The sequence below is a fragment of the Ammospiza caudacuta genome, chromosome 4 (assembly GCF_027887145.1).
Source record: "Ammospiza caudacuta isolate bAmmCau1 chromosome 4, bAmmCau1.pri, whole genome shotgun sequence".
NCBI lineage: Eukaryota > Metazoa > Chordata > Aves > Passeriformes > Passerellidae > Ammospiza > Ammospiza caudacuta.
In genome coordinates, this window is record NC_080596.1 from 26,428,846 (window position 1) to 26,455,774 (window position 26,929).

Sequence of the window (26,929 nt, forward strand, 5' to 3'; positions counted from 1 at the left end):
AGGTAAAATACACTGCTGGCTTACAGGTAGCTGTCGTGGGTTTGATGCTGGCCAAATGCCAGTGCACCCACAAAAAAATCATTCACTCATTCTTTGGTATAGTTGAGCAGAGCAGGTGGAAAGAACAATTATAAAGGAGTTCATGAGCTGAGGTAAGGATTGGAAAGAAGCATTTTACGGGCAAAACAGTAATAAAACTTAAAAAGGTGTTTTCACCTTTTCCTTTTCTCCAACTCGAGGGAGAATTGGTGTTCAGTCATCAGAGCCTTTAGGAATTGGCTCTGCTGGGCATAGTAGAAGTTCAAGGACCCTTTCTTTCCCAGAAGCCTCTGTGGTTCCTCTGCCACCACTAAAAGCCAGATTGTGTTAACCTAACACAGTAGCAAACAGTTACAGAGCCTAGTCGTGTAAATTTCAAAAATATAAAATCTCTAAAATGCTCTGGTCACAATGTATTTGCTTATACTGTATATAAAGAAAATAGTGCTGAATTAAGTTTGGATGGAAGTAGTTTCTGCTATTGTAAGCAGCTCTTAGTGCTACTGTAATCAGTAGCACGGCCCTTGTATAACAACCTTGTGGTTACCTTGTTCAAGAATCCATGTCAGTGTTCACTGCCTGTAGGTTTGGCAGCAGGGTTTAGAGAGTAGATGGGAGAAGATTCAAAAATGGAAAGCTGGGGCAAGGGAGCAACAAACTCCATGTAGCCATGAGCTGTGACTTGATGTAGATAAGCTGTGAATAGTAGGAGTCTCTTCACCTTCCTCCATGGCAGCCACCAAAGAAGGAACGGGGAGGAATTTATTCACATTTGGCACAGTGAGCCGTGTGTGTGTGAGGCATCTGCTGGCCAGAGACTGAGTCTGCACTGATGCCTTAATGCAGTTTAGAGAACATCAGAATAAAGCCCTCCTGCCACCTCAGACTTGGAATTGTAGATAATATGGGCCATCTAGTAATTGCTGTGCCTTCTGATCCATTGAATAAATACTTGGTGGGGGAAGCAATGTAAATACAAATTGTCACTTACCTCCTGATTTCTAAGGAATCAGACTTTGCCTGCCTCATCTTACTAATTCTTTGTGCAATTGTATAAAAGCAGGTGTTATTTCCTTCCTATAAAGACAGAAAATTAGTTAAGGGATATTAAAAGAACCTTGGTGTGTTTAGAATAGGTTTTAATTCTGGCAACAGCATGTATACAAAAGTTTGTTAGATGTCTTAAAAGATCTGGTAACTTATTAAACTAAAAGCTTTGAAAGGCAGGAAATGTGTAATAGATTCAGTACTGATGTAGAGTCAGATTCTGTTCTTCTGAAGCATTAGCCTTCTTAACCTTACTCTTTTAAAGTTTAGCTTTCATGTTTTCTCATCTCATGATGTCACACGTTGTAGCTGCAGCCCTTGTCTGTCAGGCATCACAGGCACACTGTCCCTGCTGGCTTTGAAGTTTACACGCGCAGGAATTTAGCTTAGTGCAGGCAGCTGTGCTCCTCAGGCCATCTCTGGGACAGAGAAATGTCACTTCTGCAGAACATCTGTCCTGAAGCAGGGGCTGGAGCTCTGGGAATGACTGCTACAAGCTGTTCATCTGGGAGGAAACAAGCTACCCAGATGAATAAAATTCCTGTTTCCAGGAAGCCTGTATCTTTATGTCCCAAGAATACTTGACATGTCACCATTCCTGCTTCTGTGATTTTTTTTTCTTTTTTTTAAATTTAATTGCTTGTTCTTTTTTCTTCTCTCACTCAGAAACTACTACTTGCTTAAGGATCTTCTTTCCCAGGCTGTGTGTATATTTTCTGTCTCCTTTTTGTTGAAAGATTTTTGTTTGAATTGTCTGTTCCTTGAAACTATGGGTTCACTGATGTTTGTACCAGCCGTGGTTGCATGTGTTTCTATCCTGGCTTCCTTGTGTCCCATTCCCACCTTAATTTGAGTTTGCTAGTCCATAATCTCTCTGGAGGATGAGTTAAGTATGTGCACAGCTTCAGGCAGGGGAATCTCAATGTGCTGTTGGGCCCACTATGAGGAAACAGTCTCTTCTTTTTTGAAGAGCTAAATGTGACCTCAATTTCATTTGCTCCTTTCCTTCCATTGTCAAAGCATACAGTATGCTCACAGAACACATACACAGAATAAGGAAACACATAAAAAACACAGTTTCAAGTGTTTGCATTAACAGAATGAAATAACCTTGAAAGTATTAACAAGAAAACTTGGTGAAATTGTATACAGGAAATCATTCCAACTTGTCTTGATCTAGAACTGACTTGTCAACGGAGGCATTTGATGCTTCACTGGGGAGTATACACAGCCATGTCTATATACAGAGCTATATTCTGGAGATAAAAGTATTTCCAGATTGTTTCCTGATAATTTGTTGGCCCTATCCAAGTGGTTTCTGAGTTATGAGATGTAAGTATATATAAACTTGTAAATCTTTCCTCCATGAAGCCTAAAGGAAGAATTTGTTACAATTGTCGGTGACTTTGCTCTGTTCCAAACTACCTTGCATTGTAAGCTCTGTATCACCCTAGAAAACTTTATGTGCAGATATTTCCTGTCTTTAGCATGTATCCCATATGACTTTGCTTAAGCTTCAAGGTGGGAGCCTGGTTGTTAGAATACATTAAATGGAAGCATTTAGTGATAAGATGTCACGTTCATAGCCAGCATCTGAGCAAGCTGTGCTCAAAGCCAGATTGCAGAAATCCAGAGTGCCCCATCTGCTTGTGTCAGTGCCTTAGTTGCTGCAGACACCTTCTTCAGTTCCTGTGGCTGCCCCACTTCTGTGACAGGTTCTGCTGCTTTTCACAACTACCTGGGTGGGGGCTCTGCTTTTCAGGGAGGAGGCCTGCCTGTAACATTTATGACTGATGGTTTCAATTAAAAAAAAAAAAAAAGAAAAAGTCTGTCAGCTTTGACTAGTTGGCTGATTATAGTGACTCAGCCAGCTGCTTGAAAGCTGATAATGACTGGAAGGTGTAAGTAATACCCAGTCAGGTTTAATAGGAAAAAAAAAAAAAAGTTGTCTGTACAGATTTTCTCTTACCTAACCCTTCAGATGTTCTTTTGCAGTGCTGACTTCTCCTGTCCTTGGTGAACAGAGGGAGTTGTCTTTTGGAAGTGTTCAAAGTCAGGGCTGGATGGGGCTTTGAACAAGGTGGTGTAGGGTGTTTCTGCCCATGGGGGTGGTGGAACTAGATGGCCTTTGAAGGTCTGCTCAAGCTCAAACCATCTAATTCTTTTGTTGATCTGCTCCTCTGTGAGTACATCTGGCTTGCACTCTCTGGGCTCTTCCTGCTCCTTCTGTTTCCATGTGAGCAATTTCCTTTCTCCAAAGGGTGACAGTGTAGGGGGAGCAAGATGGGTGGTGAGTGATGCATCTTGGTCTTCAGTCATTATTTCACCTGTATGACTTTAATGCTAGAAAATAATACATGCACTTAGTGTTCTGCCATTTTTTTATAGCTTTGAAATTTATTGTTGGTATTTCCAAGAGAAAACCAGACACTAAACATCATCTTTCATTATGAAGAGCAGCATAAAACACAGAAGTTGTAAATATGCCATTTTCTTTTTTTAAGCATTTCCCCTAACATTCATGTAACTCTTTCCAGTTTTATTTTTAGAACTGTCTGCTTGAAGGGAAGACCTCTTGAGTCTGCCTTTCCTAAATATTTTTGTTGAGAGTGGTTTGAGGACACATGGTGTCCATATGTGCTTATGAATGCTCTTGGATAATTACTTTGGAGCAGTGTGAGGAAAGATGGAATCCTGAGCAACAACTTATTTAGAAGGACCTGAAACTGAGTTGTACCCAATTTTTACACACCTGTCCACCATCCTGCCACCAGAATGAATCAACCAGAGTCAGTGAGATCCTGTTATGAATGACTTTGTAATTAATAACAGGATTAATAGGATTTGGGCTGGTGCTTAGTCAGTGTGTGCTCCTGTACTCCTGGACTCTTAAATGTTTATTTCATTACAGAAACATTACATGTAAGAGGTTCCAAGCATTTGCTGAAGTGACCTAAAATCTATGAATTGGTGTTTGTAATGTTATTTCTTCTGCCTTCTATTTAAATATGAGCAGAAGAAGTATATTTACATAAATAAAATACTAAAACTAGTTTCAAAAGGTCATGCTGTGTGCTGCAGTGCATTGTGGTCACCTTGCATAATGAATGAGGCTCAGCCAAAACAGTTGGACTACGAAAACAGTAGAGGAATGTTTAAATTTCCAGTATGGCAAGATAATGTTACTATATGCCAGTTTTGAAAGTCTGGGTGTATGAGATACATGTTGTAATCAAACTCATCCTGAGAGGTTGCTGTCAGAGGTAGTTTAAGCCAAGTTCCAGTGATTTTTGTCTTTCCAGCTCGTCTGCTTGTTGGAGGTTGTCTCGTGGGTTTCTATTCAGGATAATTGACCAGAGTGGGTTCAGTGCTTACCTTTTGTGTTGAGGGAGAGTTGAATCTCTTCAGGCACTTGAGCTTCCTGTGGTTGTCTTGAGATTCTGCTGTATGATAGTATGTCTTTACTTCTACATTTAAACTCCTGGTGTTGCTAACATCTTTTTTTTTTCCTGTCAATGGAAAGAATTTTTAAACACAAGAAGCTCAATAAAACAGGATTCATTAAAATATTAGTACATTTTCTAAAATCTGTATGTGTACTGATGCTTCATTTCAGACATGCATGAACACTTCCACTCTACAAATTTTTTGAAAAAACTTATTTTGTTTTTCAACAGAGGTGTTATGAACATAAGCAGTATAGAAATGGGCTGAAGTTCTGTAAACAGATCCTTTCCAATCCCAAGTTTGCAGAACATGGAGGTAAGTGTTCAAATGGCATGTGCTCTCTTTTTCACTGTACTTTACAGTAATTATTTTAATTTTTTAACCTTTCACTGTTAACTTTTTGCCCATAAAGCAGTAAGAGCATCCAGGAACATGTATTAAGCACTTACTGTTGGTAAGATTTGTCATTTTAAAGACTTATCTTACCAGTAGTCAGAGCTTCCCATTCTTTATCATTCAAGTCTAAGATTCATGGAGCAAGTTTCCTAATGCAAGTATGCATTAATAAAATCACTTTTCATGGGAAATCGATATTCACTCACATAAAAGTGACAAACAAAAGGAAGAGGCTGAATATTGTTCAGTATTCTGTCAGCTGTGGGATGCCAGTTTTCTGAAGGAATAGTCTTATTTTAAAAAAAGAAAAAGGTATTTATTCCTTCACTGTATTTTTAGTCAGCTCTTGCCACTTAGTGAAAGTCTCTTTGCACTGTTCAGAAATGGCTTTGTGGGTTTTTTGCAACTACTGTGGTATGGGTAGATGTGTAGAAATATCAGAGTTGTGAATAAAAAATCTCCAGAAGCTCGTAGAACAGACAGGTTTAAAATAAAGCATTCCTTCATCTTTTCATGGAAGTAATATAAAAGGTTTATTGCTGTGTATGATATACTTAAGTGAATAATCTGACAGTAGAGTTTTCCATGTGAGAAAAGAATGAATTCTTGATAGTGAGAACTGAATCTAAATTTGCATTTATACTATGTTTAGGGCTGCTATATGGAGCTTAAAACCCTTGAAAATGAATAACTGAATCACCCATGAAATGAATAAAGAATTAACTTAATCTTTTTCTTTCTTAGAAACCTTGGCAATGAAAGGACTGACACTGAACTGTCTAGGGAAGAAAGAGGAGGCTTATGAACTTGTGCGCAGAGGCCTGAGGAATGACCTGAAGAGTCATGTCTGTATCCTTTGTGAAACAGGGCTTTTGCTGGTCAAATGAAAAATTGAAAACTTCATTTCTGCATATGCTTCATTCATAGAATAGCAATAAAAGCCAGTTTAAAGTTCAGATTGGAAGTGCAGAATTTTCAATTTCCAATAAATGTTTTGTCTAAGCTCTCCAAAGTGCAAATGCTTTGCAGTCCTTACACTCCCAGTTAGCTTGCATATTATTCTGGCATGAAGTGTGTGTTTTTTATCATTAATCTGCAACTGTAAACCCATGGTGGGCATTTAAGCATGTGATTTGCTTTGGAAGCATGAGTGGTTGCCATTACATTGTTAAAAGAACGCTCATACACTTAGAGTTCAGGAAGTATCAGCACTTCAGCTGTCTAAAATTGTGTTTGAGTAAGCCTAAGAGTGTTTTCAGAGATCCTGTTACTTTATTTCCTCCCCCAGTGTGTGAAAAGTAACGTTTACAGCATATTGTACAGATTGTATACATATAACTGGCACAGTCCTGACAAAAGGAATTTTACTGTTCCTGTCCATTTACAAAACAGCTCTAGAGCTTGTTGCCAGCTGTTCTGTCCCTGCCCTGTTGGAGCTCATTTGTCCCTGCTCAAATTCAGAGGAAGCCTTAACAGAGTTTTCCAGGTTGGCACGTCTATGGCCTTCTTCAGAGGTCAGACAAGAAGTATGATGAAGCTATCAAATGCTACAGAAATGCACTGAAATGGGACAAAGACAATCTTCAAATCCTGAGAGACCTTTCTCTGCTACAGATTCAAATGAGGGATCTTGAAGGGTACAGGGTGAGTATGCATGCTGCATTTAATGATCATCTGGGGAACTGCAGCAAAGTGGGCAGATTGATTAATGACACTTTAAGAAAAAATAGTTAGGTCCAGAGGGTTAAAACTATATGCCAGTCTTTCACTTCATAAAGTAAAAGCAGATGTGCTACTGGGCAATTTCTATAAAATACAAAGATTTAATGGCAAATTAAATTAAGCATTTTCAGCTCAGTGCAGAATTGTTTGCCTTGTGGAGGTTTTTTTTTTTGGTGCTGTATAACCCAGCTGTAGGCAATCTCCAGTCTTGTTCTTTTCTTGAGAGGATTCCTGTAGGTAGGAGGCAATGTGTTTAGAACTTGACTTTTATTCAGGCAAAGGAGCTTGTATTTTTTAGTAACTTTGTACTATATATCCCTCCACCTTTACATCACTGGCCCCCTGTTTTCTCTTAACAGTAGGTAATAACGGAAAAAGCAGTGTACTGCTTGAAAGATCATATTTGGTTCCTTGCCAGCTTGGACATTAGTGAGTGACTGCTCAATTTTTTTGTCAGGTTTTCATCTTTTTAGGTTTCCCTTGCACCTCTAAAGTTGTGTTATTTAAAACACATTAGTTGGTCTCTTCATGTACTACTTCCTTTTCAAATTAGGGTAACATTAGTTATAGCCAGGAGAAAATTCTGTGCTCAGAGTTGTGTGGAACCATGAGCTAGTACAGGTCCTCAGAGAACTTATTCCTCAGTCAAGACAATTCTTAACCACTGATTTTTTCATAGTAATTTTTTTCATTTAGAAATTTGGTTCCGCTCTTGCCAAGACAAGATAGCTAGAACTTAGTGTAGGTGCTAAAATGCACATTTGCAAAATGTGCTTGCAAATTTCTATTTTCTTGGCTTCTGGATAAATGTGAATGCAAATTTTGTAATCTCTAAACATACAAGTAACACATGGTTGCCAAATGCATTAAGGATTAAATGTTAGGATGCGTAGAAGTCAGTAGTTCATGGCTAATCATATGCTGGTCTCTGAAGAAATGTGAATTTGCTCTCAAAACTGGGAATTAGGTTGTGTTTTGATTGGTTTTTTTTTTCCTTTCCTTTAAATTCCAGCCTCTACTTCATGAAAATATTTTGAGTGATCACCATTCTATTAAAACAGCTGTAACTAGTTTTCGTTCTTTGTTAATCCCTACTTTTGACAGTTTAGACAATTCTCAATGAGAAGTAACTTTTTTCCTTTAAGTTACTTGAAAATGCCTTTCAGCAGTCTATAACAAAACAAGTTGTAGCATTAAAATTGCGTGATACCAAGCAAATCTGTTGTCTTTTCCAGCTGTGATTATCCTCTTGCCAAAGAACAGGGATGTGTTTGCGTGACCTGTGTTGCCTAAGAACACTTCCAATTATTTAAATACATATGTACTTTCAAGGTTAATGTGAAACACTGGTAAATGTTCCTGCAATTCAAACCAAGTATCCTTAATTATGTTCTGTTCATAAGTGGTTAGACAGGAAAAGCATGTGTGTCATGCATTAACAAAATTAGTCTGACTCATCAGGATTTGGTTGGGCATGTTACTTTGTGAAGGCTTACTTTTTTATTCAGTGAGCACCATTGCAATTCAAAGTTTATTCTTTCTCTGGTTAATAAAATGCATGTACAAAACTATTTCGCAGTGACTTCTTAAATACTAGAATATTGAAGACAGGATCTTGCCTAAAGGATTCTGCTGAGTATCAGAGTAAAATCAGCAGCTCCTTTTTTGCAGGAAACAAGATACCAGTTGCTTCAGCTCCGACCCGCACAGCGAGCATCATGGATCGGTTATGCCATCGCTTACCATTTGCTGGAAGACTACGAAATGGCAGCAAAAATTTTAGAGGAATTTAGGAAGACACAGCAGGTAAGAGGAGAACATGAAATTGCTATATGGAGTGCTGCGGAAGCCAAAAATAAAACATTCCTTTCATGATGAGAAAAGTTCATGCATGACTAAACTTTGTTTAGTCAAATGAATTTGATCCCAAAGTTTAGAGTTAGAAGGCTGATCTATGTCCTGTGTCTGGCTTTCCTGTGTAGACATCACCTGACAAAGTGGACTATGAGTACAGTGAGCTGCTGCTCTATCAAAACCAAGTCCTCCGGGAAGCAGGGCTTTTTAAAGAAGCCTTGGAGCATCTTTGTACCTATGAAAAGCAGATCTGTGATAAACTGGCTGTTGAAGAAACTAAAGGTAATCACTTTCTGAAGATACATTTAAACACATAGCATACAGTGGGATATCTGTACTGTCAGGTTTTCCCATCTTTTGGAACTCAGATTTGTTTTTAGCTTTATTAATTTTGATGTTATGTAGGACTGCTTGTCTCACAGCTTATTCAGTCCCTGTCATGCTCTTGTCCCAAGCTGGTAACTCACCAGTGAGGTACAGATGTGCTGTTCTGAAGCTTTTAAGCAGCCTGGTGTTTGAGACAGGAGATCCTAAACTGATGTACTGAAGGTCTATGTGAGTGTACCCTGTGCTGTTACAGCTTTGATAGTGGCCCTGACAAGGATAGCATGTGCTGCAAAGGAAGAATCATCTTTGGTACAGCAGAAGGCTTTTAAATGTCCCCAGTCACCCTTGCAGCATGTAGAAATTGACTCTTCAGTGAGGCTGGGGGAGCTTCTGTTGTACTATTAAAAACCTGGTGTATATAATACTGTAAGAGATCAGTACAGTATTGTAGCTTATATTCCACACATGGAATTGCAGAGTGATACAAGTTCACTCTAGCAGCTCTCTTAAGAGGTGCACTTCCTTAAAGCATGCTTTCTTCCTTTTCTGCTTGGTGCTTGTACAGTCTCTCTGTGAAACTGCCCATCTATTGAAGGTGCTGCTTGCTCTTGGCTCACACTGGAATCTGTTTAGATGATAGCTTAAAGAGAAGAAATCCTTTTACCCTAGTTTGTTCATGTAGATGGTGTAGCAAGTTCTTATTTCTGGTAATAGTAATCTCACTGTCTTGGAAAGGAACCTAGGAATTGAGCAGTGACAGTAATGGCAGGTGTGGTGTTTCCTCAAGGAAATTGATTGCAGATGACTCTCCATGGTAGCTGAATATCTTACTTGGTTTGCATATGAAAGGAGATGGATATAGAGACTACAATATCACAGATCATTTTTGAAACACAATGGTGGGACTTTTGGGGGTAGGAGTGGGGTTTATTTTGACTTTATTTTTTTATCTGAAGGATCTTTTGACATACTTTGTTCTGTGTTGATGTATTATGCGACATAGTTAGTGTTTGAAGGTCCAAAGTCTGGGATGAAAATAAGTTTTGCAAATAGGACTCTATTAACAATAAACCTGAGACCAAAACACAAAACCTCCTTAGGAAGTTACCAGACAAAAGGATGGAAATACTCTTTGCAGGCTGTGTGCTTTCAGCAGAGTACAAGTGATTAATTTTTTGGGCACAGCTCCCATTGTGTTGTTTGGACTGGCTTGGCTGCTGTGTATTCTCTATTGTAATAAATGAGTGTGTGCAAATTTTAAACACAGATGCAAAAGCCTCTGTGGATGAAGTACAGCAGAAAAACTCTCAAACTTTTGCTGATATTTGCTGGTCTTAGGAAAAAAAATTAACTTTCACCTCAGAGAAAGAATTTAAGGTTTATTTTCCCAATTCTGTCATTCTCAGTGAGTGAACTTTTTCCTGGGCACTAGATTCTGTGTGTAGTCCTCAAGTTACTGTAACTGTGTAAAGCAGCATCTCTTGACAAAATTGCATGTTAATTGTGTGACAGGGAAGAAGAAAGGTAAATTTGCATTTTCCTCTTTTAAACTGGGTTAAAAAAATCTTGCTTTAGTCTAGACTTGTATTGTTCACCTCTGGTGTGTAATCTGTTCATGCCCAACATTTGCCAATAGCAAAGCTTTGTTAAATGGTTTTCCATTGTGAAACAGGAAATCTACTCCTGTTGCAGTTCCAGCACTAACAAAGATGCTTATACAATTGTTAGAGCTAATCTTTAACAATTTTCATTTGTATTGAAGTATCGTGAAAAGGAAACTTATTGGCATAATCTTGAAAATTCATCCATCTAATCAATGGCTTGATTAAAAACATTGAAGTTAGTTTCATGAAATACCAGATTGAAGAACCATTCTCTTACTTGCAGCTCTGCAGTTTGTTTGCTTTTCAAGATGCTGTATACATCAAATACCATGTGCTGCTTTTAATTGCCTTCTGCAGTAAAAACTGCACTTAAAGTAACCAATGACTTCAGTAAGTGAGGAAAAAACCCAAATCATAGGCATTTTGCATTAAATTTTCAAGTAAGTTTCAGGATTTATGGGCCAGGTTGTAAAAATCTTACTTTAACTGCAGCTATTGTCAAAGTAAAAGCATATCTGTCAGCTAGTTTGTAATGCTATATGTAGTGCTTATTATTTCTGTGAAATTAGAATCTGGATGGAGCTAAGGATTATCCAGTCTTTTAGTGTAGAGGGACAAATGTTACACTGCTTTTACAATTTAAACCATCTTGTTCTTCACACAGGAGAGCTCCTGCTTCAGCTTGGCAGACTTGAAGAAGCAGTTGATGTCTACAAGGGACTGCAAGAAAGAAATCCTGAAAACTGGGCTTATTACAAAGGCTTAGAAAAGGCACTTAAGCCAGGTAATGATTTGCTATCTTGTAGTAAATAAGCTTTTTCTATATATTTAAAATTACTACGTGTATGAAAAGCTTGTATTGCTTTAAATACTAAAAGTATTATTTTAAAAGTCCCCATCTAAATTTTGCTTTTTAGTCAGCATGTGTACATACTGTCATAATGTTGGGGCTTCTTAAGAAAGACAGGAAATATTTCTTGCATTGTTGTTACCCTGCCTTATCCAAAATCATAGAATCATAAAGTCTTTGTGTGTGGTTGAAAGAATAGAATTATTTCTTAGATGACAGTTTTAATTTTGAATTTTTCCTTTACTGCTTCTGTTATCTTAATGTTATGTTGTAGCTAATAAAACTGAATGGCCTTCTTTGAAGGTTTTAGACAGCAATAAAGCAGGGGCTGTTTTTAAGATGAGAGATAAGCAGTTAGTATTCTAGTGCTGGAAGAGGAATTAGCAGATACTGTGTACCTTGGAGTCATTCAATTCATTATTTTTAGTAAGAATAAGGAGGAAATTCTGTTCTTTAGGAAGCCATTATATATATTATATTATAGTTGTTATATATTCTGATTCCTTTTTTAGTCAGGTATAAATCACTTTCCCCTTTTCCTTCTTGCCTGAATGGAAGGGGAAAGTAAACTGTAAAATTCTTTTCCAGCTAATATGATGGAGAGACTAAAGATCTATGAGGAGGCCTGGACTAAATACCCAAGGGGACTAGTTCCAAGAAGATTACCGTTAAACTTTTTGTCTGGTAAGTGCATGTTTTGCTGAGCAGGTAGTGATCAACACTTGTGTTTCTTAGATTCTGATTTAAAGGTATAAACAACCTGCAATTGATGAGTAATGTCTGGTAAAACAAAATCAACAGGTCTTTTTCCTCTCAAGGTGAAAAGTTCAAGGAATGTCTGGACAAGTTTTTAAGGATGAATTTCAGCAAAGGTTGTCCACCAGTCTTCAACACTTTGAGGTCATTGTATAAAGACAAAGAGAAGGTAAGTGTTCTAACCAGTTTTTGTGTTCTACCTCATAACTGTAGTGTATTGAAGAGATGAAGGAAACCATTTTTCTTCAGTGTTCTCTCCATGAGCACTGCTTTACATGACCTGATACAGTGGAGAGAAGAAAGTAGTATGTATGTGGGCATACATGTGCCAAGTTGGTAAATGTAAAAAACTTAAAGTTTAGTAATTTTAAGCTGTGTAAGTGTTCACCAAGGGAGGCCTGGTTAAAAATAAAGTTGAGATTGAGTACATTCTCAGAAGTAATGTAATTCAGGATATTGCAGAGTTTTCTTACCAAAATAACTAGTTTGGGTAACACCAAGTAGCTCAAGTTAAAATAAAATACTATCTGGCCTACAGATTATTTTTCCTGTGTCTCATCTTGTACGTGTAGGTGGCAATCATAGAAGAGCTCGTGATAGGTTATGAAACGTCTCTAAGAAGCTGCAGGTTATTTAACCCAAATGGTGAGTGCTGAGACTGTTGGGCTTCATGGAAGTAGTGCCTGGTTGTAAGCACTGTGTGTCCATTCAGAAGTGGGGAAATGGGAGTGAAGAAACAAAGGGGATGTGGGGTTTTTGTTTTTCCCCTAATGCAGAACCATAGCTGTCAAATAGAAAGTCTCTATTCAAAATGTAGTCACTTGCTCTAAACTTTTTTCCTGGATCCGTGAATTTAGTTGTGTCTTTGCAGACTTGAGTTCAAGGTGCTATTTTCAAGATTTGGGTTTATCACTGTTCAGAAAACTGAAGTTTGACAGCTGTGTCAAATCTGTTACTACAGAAATGCCAAACAAAAGGCAATATACTGATAGTACAATCTTCAAGGAAAAGTGTAGTTTTGGAGCTTTTGTTGGGGACTATGTTTTGTGTTCCTGGAGGTTTTGCATATCTGACTGCCCTAAGCAAATAGTTGGAACAGACTGCACCTGCTTTTGACCCCCAACTCCCTTTTCCTTAAAACCACAGAAGGAGAAGGATATACCTAGGTCTTGGATGGACTTAAAAGCTCATGTACGTACCTAGAGCCAGTAGTTTGAAAGCTCTCCTAGGTCTGATAGAGAGACAGAATTAATTTCAGTGACTGTGCTTAGAGCATTTTGCTTCTGGTATGTTGTTTTAGTAATAAACTGAACAAAAAACCCCTCTCCATTTTGCTCCTGCCAGATGATGGTAAAGAAGAACCTCCAACCACTTTACTCTGGGTCCAGTATTACTTGGCTCAGCATTATGATAAAATTGGACTGCCATCCCTAGCTCTAGAATATATAAATGCTGCTATAGAAAGTACTCCCACTTTGATAGAACTCTTCCTTGTGAAGGCAAAAATCTATAAGGTAAGTTTGGCTTTATTTTTAGTGACCACAGGTGATTTGTTTGTTAGGAATTGTAGTGGGTTTCTAGGTAAGGGTATTGTTAAGCTATTTGAGATGGGGTTTTCTGCTGCATAAGAAAAAGCCACTATGTAGGTTTCTAACTCAGTAAAGGAGAAATGTGAATTCTTAGTTTAAAAATCACACCGATAAATTAAATTGAGTCTTTCATTTGTTCTTACCCCCTGTTTTTGTAGCTGCTTAAAACAATTTCTCAGGGTGCACTGTGATACTGTGTCAGAATGGGATTATCCAAACTGATTCTTTAAGCATTTTCAGGAAAAACATTCAGTGCTAAAAGACCAGTAATTCCATAATGAGGAAAGGTATTTAAAAGTCTAAAGAAAAAACTATTTATATCAAGCAGTGAGTAGATAAAACATGCGTGTTTTACAATTACTCAATCAACTTAAATTTCTATCTTTATAGCATGCTGGAAATATTAAAGAAGCTGCAAGGTGGATGGATGAAGCTCAGGCTTTGGACACAGCAGACAGATTTATCAACTCCAAATGTGCAAAATATATGTTGAAAGCAAACTCCATTAAAGAAGCTGAAGAAATGTGTTCTAAGTTTACACGGGTTTGTTGCACTTTTCTAGAAGTCTTTGGAATAGTGTGGGCCTAATCCCTTGTGGAATAACTTTTTTTAACTTTGCAGTCAGCCTCACTATCATATTTAAATTCTGTTTCAGAGCACCTATGGTTGCTTGCTTCAGTTATGGTAGTCCATAGCAGGGTTTGAATTAATCTTGGATAAGCATGATGCCATAGGAATAAGTGAAAACTCTATAACGCTTCGGTTTGGTTATTTTTGCTAGGTAGGAAAAATACAGCATGAATGTTGGGTTATGGAAATGGCATGATTTCATGCGTCACTTTTTGTCCCTGCTGTAGCCCCATTCGGATAGGTTTGATAGTCACACATAGTTACTTTTTAAAATGTACTACTTTGGTATTCTTTCATAACTGCAAGTCCAAACAGCTCAGTGAAGTCTCTCCAGACTATTTGTCAAATTACAGTTTTGGGATACTGGCAGGGTCATTTGTGTGTTGTCTGTGGGAGACAGGCAACAAGCTGTTGGGATCTATCTGCAAAAGTCAAGCCTTTTCTGTTTGTTTGTCCCATTTTCTCCTCTCTTAAAGAGCAGGAGAAACCTGGAATGCAAGGTGAGTTGAATGGAGAGAAGGGGGAATGGTATTTATGAAGAAAACCTGAAGGATCTTGTGAAATGAAGGCCATATGGAGGCAGACATGAGGGGAGAGAAAGTTCTGTTTTATGTATGCTCAGTAGCTCCATGTGGGAGTTTTGATGCAATCCCATTATGAATTTAGGTTAATTTGACCTCCCTCAATGCCTTAAGCAGCTCTAAGATGATGTTAAAAGGAAGCATGCCAGTTACCCAAAACTGAACTTGAAAAATACTGAAAGAAATTGATGAAGTTGCTCTTTACATTCTTATTTATTTCTATTTGATCTTATGTCTAGTGCTCAAATACAGGCTTCTTAATTAAAAAAAAAAAACAAAAATAATTAGAGGAGTCCTAGATTAAGCATACAGAAAATAGGACTGATACTTTTCCTCATTTTCAGTTGCCTAAATCAGGCTGTTTTGAACACTGCCTTTCTCTTTCATTGCTAAGTTCTATGGGTCTGTGCAAGTATATATAAATACCGATTTGAAAGACAACTGTAATCCCATTTTTTGAACCAGAAGGTGTCAAACTAAAGTGTTCCTTTTGCCATGCCTTACTCTCTAGTACTGATTGCATTAGAAATAATCATCTACTACTACTACTACTACTGTGAGGATGCTTAGCTCAATCAGCAGTTCTCTGAAAGATGCACATGGCAGTTTTAGTTGAGGGGGAAGAAAGTCCTGCAGGTGTTAGTGTCTTGTTGTGGACTGGAACTTTTCTGTCATTTTTTCCATGCTGTTTGTATTTTTATATTAATCAACAAAGCTAGTCAATTTTAACTGTGGCATTTCCAACTTTGAAGACTCCAGTTCTGAGATTTAACAATGATTTTCTTTAACTGTGCTTTTAATGAGAGCAAGATAAAAGAAATAGCAGCTGATGACTCCTATGAGATTTATTTTCTGTATAATGCTGTTTTTGTTTTTAGGAAGGAACCTCGGCAGTAGAGAACCTTAATGAAATGCAGTGCATGTGGTTTCAGACAGAATGTGCACAGGCCTACAAGGCAATGAACAAATTTGGAGAAGCACTTAAGAAATGCCATGAAATTGAGAGAGTACGTATTCAGCTCAATGGCTTAGATTGGAAAACACTGGTTTAAGTTTACTGTGCTGCTATGTCACTTTTCTGAGCAGTAAGGGTGCATTTCATGTAGCTTCAGGAGGGATTTCATGTTGATTACTGGCAAGATTATATAGTTGCATTTCCTCCTAAAAGTGCCATTGTAAACTGTGTTTTATGAAAAGATTTTATAAAGTTCCTTAAAGATCCAGACAAGAGGAGAAAACTGTCAAGAATAATCTTAGTTTTGGCAGTGTACATAAGAAATGGGTATTTAGGTACAAACAAAGAGTATGTGCACTCTAAGTCCAAAAATAAGTGGATGAGCTGACAAGCCCATCCTTGAGTAAAGGACAGATCTCAGTTACGATTAAGGCACTGTTTTAGAGCTACACAATAAATGTTTAAAATATTACCAAAAATATTAACTGTCTTCTTTTAAAAAAAGCTGCAGTTTAAAATAAGCCATTGCAAAAATAAAGACTTCTTAAAGTAGAAATTTTATTTAAAAGGGGGAACACTTGCACATTAAATGTTGATATCCATAGTAAGGCAAACAACAAAATTTGGATGCACAGCTTTAAAAAGAAACAGGTATGAATTTGGGGTTTTTTAAAGCACACTAAAGTCTAGAGAAAAGACCCGACAGCTGAGGGTGTAAAAGAAGTGCTGAAAGAGCAGAACTTAGTAGGAAGCTGTGCCTCTTTGCAAATAGAGAGGCATTAGGGGATTTCAGCACTGCTGGTCTTCTGCAGAGAGGACTCAGCTCTGGAACATTCTGGTTTGAAAAAAGTGATGTAAAATTTTCAAAGTAACCTGGTCTCGTGAAAGGTGTCCCTGCCTGTGGCAGAGGGTTGGAAACAGATGACCTTCAAGGTCCCTCCCAATCCACACCAGTTTGTGATTTGCCAGGATTGTGTTTTATTTGCACAAATCCTTTAAATAAATTAGTGTAAGATTTTTTTGTATAAGAAACTATTAGTCTTATAAATTGTCTAAGGTACCAGAAGAGGTCAGCAAATGAAGTGATAACTTAAGCCACCAAAAAGAATATTTCTAAGCATTTAAGTCACTGTGTTTAATTTATTTATTGGATTAATTGAAGGTGTAGCAAAGTTCAACCACAAGATAAGCAAATATGTTGAATTCAGAAACCATGAACAAAGCTTTTGTAAGAAAAAGCAGTGCCTTCTAAATCTTTTAGAGGGGCCAGTTATGCAAAGGGGCCAGTCTAGTTGATGAAATGTGTTCTGGTTTTCAGAAGCATTTTTATCTCATACTTTGCACCTAAAGGATCTAAACTGTCTCAGAAAAAGTGGGGAAGCTGATCTCATGATTTAATAGCTGATTCATGGCTGGGGAAACAGAGTAGGAGCAAATACTCAGCTCTTGCAAGAAAAGGAGTTTATCATGGAGATTACTAGGGTGTCTCTATAGAGTTTTCATTATTCCATCAATACATGATCACAGAAACAGACTGACAACTGCAAGGACAACACCTGCTCTGTCTCAGTACTAAATGATTAAGCAGCCCATGAAATATAATGTTCAACAGTGTAGTCAGTGACAAATTCTCTGCCTATGCATAAGTAGTAAAAGGTCCTACAATATTGCTACTCAGGAATCCTAAAAACTATTAAAGATAATGTTGCAACAACTTACGTGCAGGTGTGGAGCAGCAGTGGAAAGGACATGTGAGGAATTAAAACTCGAGAAGTAGTGCTTTTCTTCCATTATGCAAATCTGTCACAGTGTTCACATCTGAGTGTCACATCTTAAAAATGTGCTAGTAAGTCACCAGCTGGGGTAGCTTCCAAAGGAAGAGACCTCAATTAGCTTGTTGTGCTTACTCTTCTATCCTGAGCTTTGACAAACTAAGCTGAGTTTAGGGTAAAGTTCCTAAACTTCAGGAAGTTCCTAAACTAAGCTGAGTTAGGGTAAAGTTATACGAGATGTTAAGTACTTGGAGAAATTCCAGAGGGGAATGACTTTTTTACTACTTCTTAAACAAAGACAAAGGGACATTAGATGATGTGGAAAGCAGAGCTTGAACAAAAGAAAGCACTTTCTCACGTCTGATTTAAGAGTGAGATTCATTGCCATAGTATTTAGTAGAAATCAGAATTAATTTTTTTTTATTAAAAAAACCAGAGCAATTCAAGGAAGAAAAACTCCTCAAATGATGTTTAAGTGCAGCAACTTTAAAACATTTGTCTGTTAAACTGGAAATTCTCAGAGGTAGTTACTTGTAAGACACTGAAATTGATGTATTTTTGTTCTGGGCTAAGATGCCTTCTGTTGTTCTCATGGTGACTTTATTTTTGGAGGGTTTTGTTAACGTTTGTAATAGTTAGGTTGTATTTGTCAAACATAGGCTTTTATTAAATTATTATTTTGAAAGTCCAGGTTAGTATCTCATTGTTAATATTTGCTAACGAATGTTTTGTTACATTGTGACAGCACTTTGTAGAAATCACGGATGACCAGTTCGACTTCCACACCTACTGCATGAGGAAGATCACCCTCAGGTCTTATGTGGATTTATTAAAACTAGAAGATGTGCTTCGACAACACCCCTTCTACTTCAAAGCAGCACGCATTGCCATAGAGATCTACTTGAAACTTCATGATAATCCCCTAACAGATGAGAATAAAGAGCATGAGGCTGACACAGGTATTCAACTCTCAGGGTTTATTCATCGTGCAGTTTCACTAATTAGTGGGTATTTTAGGTAGGTCTGTGATAGCAAAAAACAAAGTAGGCAAATTGCAGCTTGGACTGCGTAGTAAAGTAGATGTTCTGCTGGAAATTAAACTGATGTGTGCTTTATTGTGGTTATTGCAAAGCAGTGATGGGTTTGTAGTGAGAGTTGTAGTTCTTAAGTAAAAATATTTGTGTTACAGAATGACTGCAAAAACATCAATTCTTATGTTGGTTGGTCCATGGAATAGGAGATTGAAGCAGATGTGCTTGGTAGTAACTTCTCTAAGCATTTTATCAGTGTGCAGAAATTTCACTTGGTAGCAACTTAAATTTTATCATCTCTTGCTTCTGATATAAAAATAATGTTTAAATAATTATTTTTTTTTCCTCACATTTCTGATTTGAGAGCAGCTTAAGCAGTTATGGCTTGGGGCATCTCAAATGGTACTAACAGAGGATCTTTCATGAGAGGATCCTTTAAGAGGAATTTGTAAAGTTTTAGTACTTTTCATCTCATTATACTGTTATTTTAATTTCTGTCCCTTGATTCCACTAAGGAATTTGTGGATTATGAAGCATCAGCATAGACTATGAAACAACCTATCCATAGTAAATAAGCTTTTACAAAGGTGATGAGAGCACTGCTTTTTAGTAGATATAGTTTAAAACAGGTGATGCTGTCTGACATCTGCTTGATGCTGTTAATTGTGAGACATCAGTGTTGTGTGGTTTTGTCCTTTGTGTGTGTTCAGCAAACATGTCTGACAAGGAGCTAAAGAAGCTACGAAATAAGCAGAGAAGAGCCCAGAAGAAAGCACAACTGGAGGAGGAGAAGAAAAATGCTGAGAAGGAGAAGCAACAGAGGAATCAGAAAAAGAAGAAGGATGATGATGATGAAGAAATTGGAGGACCGAAAGAGGAACTGATCCCTGAGAAACTGGCAAAGGTGCTTACCAATGTAATAATAAAGTCTTAGGAATTTCTAGAAAAATTGCAGTAAGCACACATAAAACTTAAAAGCCATTCAAATAACTTGTAAATTTTTTTTGGATGGCATCTCTTCACAGGCAGTGTTTTAAAAATAATTCCTTTCTAGGGCTAGTTGGTTAGATACAGTGTCAGTAGTGTGGAAATCGCAGTTTTTGTGCCTAGTTCTCAAAGGCCATAATTGAAGTCATAAACATTTGCTACATGTGGAATTATCTCCATATGTTCTGCTGCACTACCTTGTTGATTGTGCCCTATTTCTAGCTGGTTGTGTGGAAGTCTTTCTATCCTGTCTGTAAGGTGATTATTATTCATTCTTTTATGCCCCCTGATATGCTTTCTGTTTCATTTCTTTATTCTGTTCACATAGTCTGTCAAAGAGGAGACACTGAAGCACTGAATGCTTTAACGAGATTTGTTTGCACAAACAAACGTTTTGAACAAAACATGTTTTGAAACAAACATGTTTTGAATGGGGGGGGGGAAAGGAATAAAGAAGCTGTAGTAGTAAATAGTAGACTAGACTCAGATGTATTTAGAGATCTGGATTAAGAACTATAGAGAGCTATAAAAGGGAGGTGACTCAGAAGACTCTTCCTTTAGCAGAAGTTATGTCTAAGGAGCAGGAAAACACTCAAAAAAATGTAAGGGAAAGATAAGAAAATTATAGAGATTGGAAAAATTACTTACAGCAATAGTAGTATAGATTGCAAGTCTTAATAGATCCAGTATTCTGGATCTATATTCATACTGTTCACACTGAAGTGAGTTGTATTTGCTCTTGAAGGGATATTTGAAAGTTGAGTCAGTGAACTTCACTCTCTAGCCAACAAACAAGTGACTTAAACTTGACTAGTTATTAAGAATATTGCTGGTATTTCCATTGTGTAGTTCACTGGTTGCAAGAGGCAGAACTAACTGCAATGCTAGTCAAGATGGAAATGCAGCAGCATTTATTGAAATTGAGTTCTGTAGTACAGAGATGTCATGGGGTACCCATGAAAAATCTAGCCAGTCCCCAAGATTACAAGGAACAGTTGCAGCTGTGTAATGCATTTCTTTGGCAAATCTAGCTATGTCTGTAATATACAGATGTGAATATAATATGATTCCAAATTCTGTATCACAGTATTGTATTGTGATATTGGCTGGGACTGTCACTGTGACCTGGCAGCTTTTAGGACCCTGTCTAAAGCTCACATGAGCAGGATGTCATGGATGTTTATCAGTCATTTACCTCAGGCCCATGTATGTAGTTTGGTGTGGGCAGCCACACTGCCCTTTCCAGTGCAGGTTCAGCTCCAGGGGTGTTCACCACAGCGTGTGATAGAAGGAAAAGAATTGTATCTCTATAGCAGAATGTGCTTTGTAGCCATCAGAAAGCAAATATTTTGGACTTCTTAGTCTGTGTTTAGGCATTGAGTAAAAGCTGCAGAATTTGTAACAGAAGAGATTCTAAGCATCTTCTGCACTGCCTTAGGAGAGTAACTCTCTGATGTGACTCAGCAATAGCTGGGTTTTGTTGTTGTACTTACTAGGTTTCAACTTTGACTTACGTGTGTCACTTCCTTGAATCTGTAGGTTGAAGCACCTTTGGAAGAAGCCATTAAATTTTTAACACCCTTGAAGAATTTAGTGAAGAACAAAATAGAGACTCATCTTTTTGCCTTTGAGATTTATTTTCGAAAAGGTAAGTGAGAGCACTTAATGAAGGCAAGCAATTTGTGAATGGTAAAGGTGTATATTGTAACTTAAGCAGCAATTACTGATGAGGTGTGAGAAGCCCATCCCTGTCACGGCACAGAACTTTTCATTGGACTCCAGCAATGAGCAGTATGTGCAAACCAGAGTTTGAACATTTGGTGATTATTTGGTGATTATCCACTTAATTCACTGGTTAAACAGATGCATGTTATTAAAAATGGCTTTTGCAGCACACTCAGCTGTAAATTCTTTTGATCATTCTAATTTCAAACACTAAATACTCTTGTAACACAGTGCAGTGGTTTCCTGCCATAGGTTTTTGAACACTTGTCAACACTTGGTTTTTCTTTCCAGAGAAGTTCCTTCTGATGCTTCAGTCTGTCAAGAGAGCCTTTGCCATTGATTCCAGTCATCCTTGGCTCCACGAGTGCATGATTCATCTCTTCAGCAGTGGTATGTGTCTGTTTGGTAGGACTCCACCTGTGCACACTGCTAGGTGATGCCAAACCTGCAGTCATTGGTTTTTAGCACAATTAATTCAAAATATTTAAAGCATGTATTAGAAAACTGATTCATGCATCTGGATTTAGGAGTCATTCCAGTATTGTTAAGAGTTTTTGAGACTGTGAGCAGTATGTGAAGCCTGAGAGAGAGAGACAGCGAAGAAATGGAAATTACAGAGTGAGGAATGGGACTTTTCTGCTGACAGCCTGTGTCAGCATGCAAGGAGAGGGCTTAGAATTCTGTCCTTACTGGTGAAAGGTGGAAGAATTCTCTCCCTGCCCCAAAGGTCACCCTTTCTGATGGAGGCTGCAGAGTTGTCTTATTTAGGAACAGACCTGTATGACCTCAACCTCTGAGCCTAATAGGTTTTAATTAGTAAGGGGGGGAGAGTATATTAATGTAAAAAAGCTCTGACTTTTTCTAGCATCAGGTAAGTGCCACAGTTAAGCTTCTTCTAACACATCCAGTATTTACCTGATCTAATTTCATGCACCTTCCTTTGAGATACTTTCCAATTACATTAATAATGTAAACATGAAAAATGCTAAAATTAAAACATAAATTGTATTTTGTTGTGATTACCTGTGCTCACCTCAACTTCTTTTTTTCCCAACAGTATCTGAAAGTAAGGATCTGCCTGATGCTGTTAGAACAGTGTTAAACCAAGAAATGAATCGGCTTTTTGGAGCAACTAACCCAAAGAACTTCAATGAAGCTTTCCTTAAAAGGAACTATGACTCACTGCCACATAGGTTATCAGGTACTTTGCCCTTTTCCTTGTTCTGCCTGGTACATTTTCTGTGCTTCTCTGGCAGTGGTATCAGTATCAGCCCCAGTGATGTAACAATCACTCCTTTCCTCTGGAGTGCTTTCTTCTCTGTTTGTGGTTTTCTGACAACATGATTTCCAGGTTGTCTGTGGTTTTCCTTAATTTTCTCTTTGTGCTGCTGAAGTGGGAATGTGGGGACCTCTGCCCTGTTGTTTCTAATGTGTGCAGAATGTTTGTTTTAGTGCTTTGTTTGGAGCTTCCCTTCTACCTGCGTAGGTATCGTGCTTTATGCTCCAAGCTGGTTCCATTTGGAACTACTGCTGGAGAGTTAAGTCCCCCCTCTTCCTCATGTTATCCCTATTTTATGTTTGTGTGTAAGATGATTTTGGTCATCCACTGGGTGATGAATCTTTCTTTCCCTCCTGTAGCTGCCAAAATGATGTACTACTTAGATCCTTCCAGTCAGAAAAGGGCAGTGGAACTGGCAATGACCCTGGATGAATCCCTTATTAACAGAAATCTTCAGGTAACGTATTTATAAATTGTAGACAACTTCTGTTGTATCTGTGGAAGCTTAAAGCAAAATTCGGAGGTAAGAGGAAGCTGAAGTCATTGTTGTGCCTTATCATAACACACAAGAAGGTTGAGTTGTGAAAGAAAGGGATGTCAGGTTCATCTGAACCGAAATATTTAATATCCTTTTTGCACACTTAAATTAATTTAGTTTTGTGATAATAGGAAAATAGCAGCAGTGGAAGCCATATTATTGCTACAGGTAATGGGAAAACGTATTAAACTTGAGAGAATTCACAGGGCAAAAGAAAAGGTAGTAGTTTGAGCTTTGGCTGCCACACAGGCCACTGCTCACAAGAAAAGGAGTGGCACAGACTCTGGGAAGGCTTTCCATGGCCAGCTTCCTGCAAGCTGTGGGAATTACCGTAGGTTTAATAAAAGCTGCATGTGCCCAGTTATGCCTTAGCATGTACTTAAGTGAAAAGCTCACCAGTGAGTCTTTGCTTCATTCTGGTGGTCATGGAATAATCTCCCTTTGACACTGCCTTTAGCATTTTTCATAAACTTGTCTTGTTTGGGTATTGGTTTTTGGATGATTTGAGTTTTCTTTCTGTTTGAGTGGTCTCAAAGAGTTTAATCTAGATTAATTATAAGTAGATTTAGCAAACAAAAATTAATTTGCCTTCTATTTGCTGGGTTTTGCCTGTGAGTGGAATTCTGGGAATTGGACGGGGGAAAGATGAAATGTGACCAAAACTGCTTGGTTGTTCTGGAGGTGCAAACTTGGCAAGACTAGAAAATAAGCTTTTACCAGCTCAGCAGTGCATAAATGCATTCCTGTGCAGTGCATTGTGATACAACTGAAAATGTTGACTTTAAGCATGTTTGGTGCCAACATGAAGGAAGAGTTGGACTTCTTCTGAACTTCTAGATGAGAAATTAAAAGTGCCCTAAAAGTGGAGGAGGATCTAAAGGAGTCTAGGTGTTTGTTGAAAGGCATTTTTGTGTGCAAAGAGATAAATTTATTACATTTCATTGTATAAAGACCAGGTGTCTCAGGGCACACTGCAGCTATAAAACCAGATATATTTCACCTTTGGTGGATGCCAGTGCTACAGAGAGCAAAACGGGTCCTTGAGGAGAGCTCCACAACCCTTCAGCAGGAGGACAGAGCAGTTAATCCCAGTCCACAGAACAAACAAAAACTGTACTAAATGTCAGAGGAGCAGGAGAAGGCTGCCTGGCTGTGCTAATGCCTGCACACAGCCATGGGCAGGTGTTAAATGCTGCCAGGCTTTAGTGAAGCTCACTAGGTTGGTTTCTCATGGTTGGAATGCAGGCTGCAAAAAGTTACACAGGAAATCTCCTTTTTCTCTTCTAAATCATTAACTAAAATCTGAAAAATGTGGTAATACCAGAGTAATTTGATGCGATTGAAAGGTATGTTATGTGTTGCTGCAATGGTCAGTGTGTCCCGGGAATGGTGGGGTTTTTGGTTGTCAGTTAGCAAGAATGGGTTTTTCTTAGGAAAATAAGAAACAGGTGACAAATTAGTATTTCATTTTACAGTCAATATTTCTAGCTGTGTTTTAGATCCCTTTTTAAAGTGCATTCTTTCAAATCAGACTACACTGGTATTTCATGCTGTGTTTAGTTAGAATGTCTTTTGATGAAAGGTGTGTGGCCTTTTGAGCAGGTCTGTGTCAGAAATACTGTTTCAAATGTGTCTTGGGAAATTATTCTTATCTGAGAGAACAGAACTGCTCTTTGAAACTGTGTTGTGAGTGTTCAGCTGAATGTTTAAGAAGCCATAACACTTGTTTATTTTTCTCTTTAATTAGACTTGTATGGAGGTATTAGAAGCTTTATGTGACGGTAGCCTTGGAGACTGTAAAGAAGCATCTGAAACTTACAGAGCAAATTGTCATAAGCTTTTCCCTTATGCTTTGGCTTTCATGCCCCCTGGATATGAAGAGGATATGAAGATCACAGTTAATGGAGATAGTTCTGCAGAACCTGAAGAACTGGCCAATGAAATATGAACAACTTTATTGCAAAAAAATGACGTTGGACCATATCTGGTGTATAATATTTTTGTCACGCACCTGCTGAATTGTTCTAACTTACACAAAGAACAGAAGGAAAAAAAACCCCGTTGCCTTCAAATAGTTTTACTTTTTTTTTTATCCTGCTGACAAAGTATATATATAAAATATCTAACATATTACTGGTTATAGGTTGTTTGGTTTCTTAAAAATTAAAAGCTGCTAAAATTGATAAAAAAGGAAAAAATAACCCTTTTCCTCACCTACCCACCCATGTTTTTAAACTAATTTATATGAGACCTGGAGGTGTATAGCCCTCAGAGCAGGTGTGTGGCAGAAATATTAAATTTAAATTTGTCTTGTGAGATTACTGTTATCTCAGACAGCAAAACTGCTGTTTTAGCACTGGATTCTTTCACTGAGCACAAAGAGTTGATGGGGCTTTAGCATCTGACTGATTTTGATACGGGGGATGATTGTGTCCATAGGAAGTATGCAATGTGAATCAGAATATAGAGAGAAACCCGCAACGTACTTGTTACGTTGGGGTGCTTGGACATACGGATATCAGCCAGAATTAAGAAACATAGTGTGTTCAATAAGCTTGTTGTGTCTCTGAAATTCACTGTACACGATCAGTTCGGTGTTCTTGCACCACAGTTTTTACCTGAAGGAAGGAACCAGTTACAATGGTCTCTCTTGGAATTAAACTCGGGGTGGGGAGGGGAGAATCAGCATTGCTGTTGTTGAGATGAACCTATCAGCATAGGTTGGCCAAACTTTTTAAAACTGTAATGCAAGAACCAAATAAAATTATGCACTGTGATGTGGCACCAATTAGAAAGATCGCATGCATTTTTCACGTAGAGTGAAAACAAAATGAGAACATACTATGGCTTGAAGTTGCAAAGAGGAAAACTCCTGACTACCATTTTGACTGATCAAGAGACTAATAGATTAAAACCTCAGCAGGCCTTGTTCACGTTATGCAGAAAAAAAAAAAAGTGCTGCAGTTTAGATACCTCTGGAACTTTTCCACAGTGTCACAGGTTTGTAATACTTGAAGCCCTACATTTCTAAGAATATATTTCTTGCTCAGTTGTTTCAGGCAAGCCCAAGACTTTGTAACTTTTAAGGGGCCCAAGATTTTTTTTTCAATAACAGACCAGCTTCTTATTCCTGCAGTTACAGATGTAATTTCCTTTGTCAAACATAAGGTACCAAATATAATGCAATAAAATGTTTTGAAAAACACCTGTGTGAATATTCCAACCAATCTATGTTGTACTTGGACAGTGAATGGGTTTGCTGGAGTGCAGCTCAGGGCTGGCTCACTGTGCTGTCCAGTCATGCTAACAGTGTCACTGCTGACAATGGGTGGTCATTGAGTATAAAGTGCAAATGCATTCTGTGTAAATACTGAATGTCTGGGAAGTCCTATAACAAAATGCTTTGCTACTCGGCTTCTAAGTTCCACCAGTGTTTCCAAGTCAAGCTTCAGTCTATAAGTCTACTGTGTTAATAATATAGATAAGTACTCAAATGTTTTCTTTTGTAGGCTCATCATATAAAACAGAGCAGAAATAAACTACAGCTTACGAAGTGAGTGCCTTCTTTGCTGCAGGAGTTCAGTTACAGAGTATCTGTTTTGTGGATACACAGCCTTCCTCTTCCACATAGTGGAATTCAGTGATTGACATGTACAGTTAAGAGATCCTGGAGGACTTGCTGGGGTTTGTAGATTCCTAGGTGTCAGAACAACAGGCTTTTCTTCATTGTGTCTTCATCTCCCCTTCTTTTCATGGCTAGCCTATCCTGGTGTATGTTTGCAGTATAGTTCCCATCACAA

General features: G+C 38.0%; 1 protein-coding gene across 2 annotated transcripts in view; it reads left to right on the forward strand.

Annotated features, from left to right (window-relative positions):
* The window catches only part of NAA15 (N-alpha-acetyltransferase 15, NatA auxiliary subunit), a 35,317-nt gene extending 8,785 nt beyond the window's left edge, over positions 1-26,532 (forward strand). The window contains exons 2-20 of one of the 2 annotated variants that reach the window (XM_058803212.1): positions 4,764-4,848; positions 5,674-5,778; positions 6,416-6,573; positions 8,323-8,457; positions 8,634-8,787; positions 11,101-11,220; positions 11,875-11,970; positions 12,105-12,211; positions 12,615-12,687; positions 13,387-13,556; positions 14,022-14,174; positions 15,721-15,849; positions 18,315-18,528; positions 19,311-19,504; positions 21,127-21,235; positions 21,604-21,702; positions 22,370-22,513; positions 22,951-23,048; positions 24,877-26,532. In XM_058803212.1, the coding sequence (XP_058659195.1) occupies positions 4,764-4,848; positions 5,674-5,778; positions 6,416-6,573; positions 8,323-8,457; positions 8,634-8,787; positions 11,101-11,220; positions 11,875-11,970; positions 12,105-12,211; positions 12,615-12,687; positions 13,387-13,556; positions 14,022-14,174; positions 15,721-15,849; positions 18,315-18,528; positions 19,311-19,504; positions 21,127-21,235; positions 21,604-21,702; positions 22,370-22,513; positions 22,951-23,048; positions 24,877-25,077 (2,544 nt within the window). In that variant the 3' untranslated portion in view covers positions 25,078-26,532. Of the gene's footprint in view, positions 1-4,763; positions 4,849-5,673; positions 5,779-6,415; positions 6,574-8,322; positions 8,458-8,633; positions 8,788-11,100; positions 11,221-11,874; positions 11,971-12,087; positions 12,212-12,614; positions 12,688-13,386; positions 13,557-14,021; positions 14,175-15,720; positions 15,850-18,314; positions 18,529-19,310; positions 19,505-21,126; positions 21,236-21,603; positions 21,703-22,369; positions 22,514-22,950; positions 23,049-24,876 lie in introns of those variants that run through there. The other variant, XR_009274648.1, reaches the window with a different exon arrangement.
* The last annotated feature ends 397 nt before the right edge of the window (positions 26,533-26,929 follow it).